General features: G+C 64.9%; 1 protein-coding gene across 1 annotated transcript in view; it reads right to left on the bottom strand.

Moving 5' to 3' along the window:
* Positions 1-801: 801 nt before the first annotated feature.
* Positions 802-1,408, bottom strand: part of CLDN2 (claudin 2) — a 1,395-nt gene continuing 788 nt past the window's right edge. Inside the window, exon 3 of the mRNA XM_009331727.1 lies at positions 802-1,404. Coding sequence (XP_009330002.1) covers positions 802-1,404 — 603 coding nt within the window. The remainder of the gene's footprint in view (positions 1,405-1,408) is intronic.

The following is a 1,408-nucleotide window of genomic DNA, read 5'->3' as shown; positions in this document are numbered from 1 at the left end:
GGGGGGGGGGGGGGCGCACGTCCCCTGCCGTTAGCCCCCGGGGAGCCGCGCTTGCCTCCGCTGGAACCCTTGCAGTGGTGGCACATGGCAACCTCCCAGCGCGGTGCCCAGGGACAAACCGTGCACGGGAGTGACCCCCCTCCCCACCCCCTGACAGCACTCCCACTTGCCTGGGCTCCTGAGTGGCAAAGCCATGGGGTGTGGAGGGGCAGGCCAGAGCAAGGGCCGTGGGTGCCCTCTGCACTATGGACCCGCCAGGCGGGCGAGCGCAGCCCCCACCACAGCCCACCCTGCCGGGGGAGCTGCCAGGGCCCCTTGGTGCCGGAGGAAAGCTCAGCCACAGCCTAGCTAGAAACACAGATTTATTGCAACATTGGTTTGCAACCAGCACTCAATTCCCCAGCAGTGGCTCTGGACCCACGCAGATGCCCTGATCCCCCTGTGATGCCTCTGCAGCCAGCGGGCTGGTCCCTGGGGGCACAAGCCCACCCACCCCCATCCAGGCAGGCTTGCTGGGGTCCTGCTGTGCCAGGGGCTGCCTGCGGGCTGGCAGCACGGAGGGAACAGAAGCCGGATTTGGGGTCCTTCACTGATGTAAGCCACCAGCTGGGATCTCTGAGCAGTTGCAAGCCTCCGGGGCCCCTGGGGGGGGGGGGGGGTTAAACCCCCCCAAAGCCTGTGAGCGAGATGCCGCCGTGGGAGATGCCGCCATGTCTTCTCCTCTTACCACACTCCTTTGGTGCCAGCCCGGATGCTTTGGGGAGCTGGGAGAGGTGCCAGCCCAGTTCCCACCCGCAGCTGCTACACATATCCTGTCAGGTTGTAGGAGTTGAGCTCGCTCTTGGTCTTCTGCATCTGGCTGACAGAGGGCCGGGGGCTCTTGCCCACCAGCAGCCGGGGCTGGTAGGTGCTTGTGTAGGTGGCCGTTGGGTCCCGGGCAGGGCAGGAGGTGCAGAGGATGAAGCCGCCAACAAGGGAGAGGAGGGAGGAGATGATGCCCAGGTAAAGCGCCTCCCCGAGCTCAAACTTCATGCTGTCAGGGAGGACGGGGTTGCGGAAATCCTGCAGCACCACATGGATGTTCCACACCAATGGGATGAAGCAGAGCAGCCCCCCGAGGATGAAGACCGCGCCGCCTGCTACCGCCACCCGGTCCTTGCTTGGCGAGCCCTGGCTGAAGACGGTGCACCTCATGCCCATGACGGTGAGGAGGCAGGCAAGGGAGGAGATGGCACAGGAGCTCACCATCAGGGCTTGGGCCGCCTGGACGTTGGCAGGTAGGTTGAGTAGGGAGCTGTAGATGTCGCACTGGGTGATGCCTGTGCTGTATGTGGCGCACTCCATCCACAGCCCCTTGGTGAAGCTCACGGCTGTCACGATGCTGGAGCCGATGTAGGAGCTGGTCTTC

Source organism: Pygoscelis adeliae, unplaced genomic scaffold (genome assembly GCF_000699105.1).
Source record: "Pygoscelis adeliae isolate BGI_AS28 unplaced genomic scaffold, ASM69910v1 Scaffold79, whole genome shotgun sequence".
Lineage (NCBI taxonomy): Eukaryota > Metazoa > Chordata > Aves > Sphenisciformes > Spheniscidae > Pygoscelis > Pygoscelis adeliae.
This window is presented reverse-complemented; position numbering and strand designations above follow the sequence as displayed.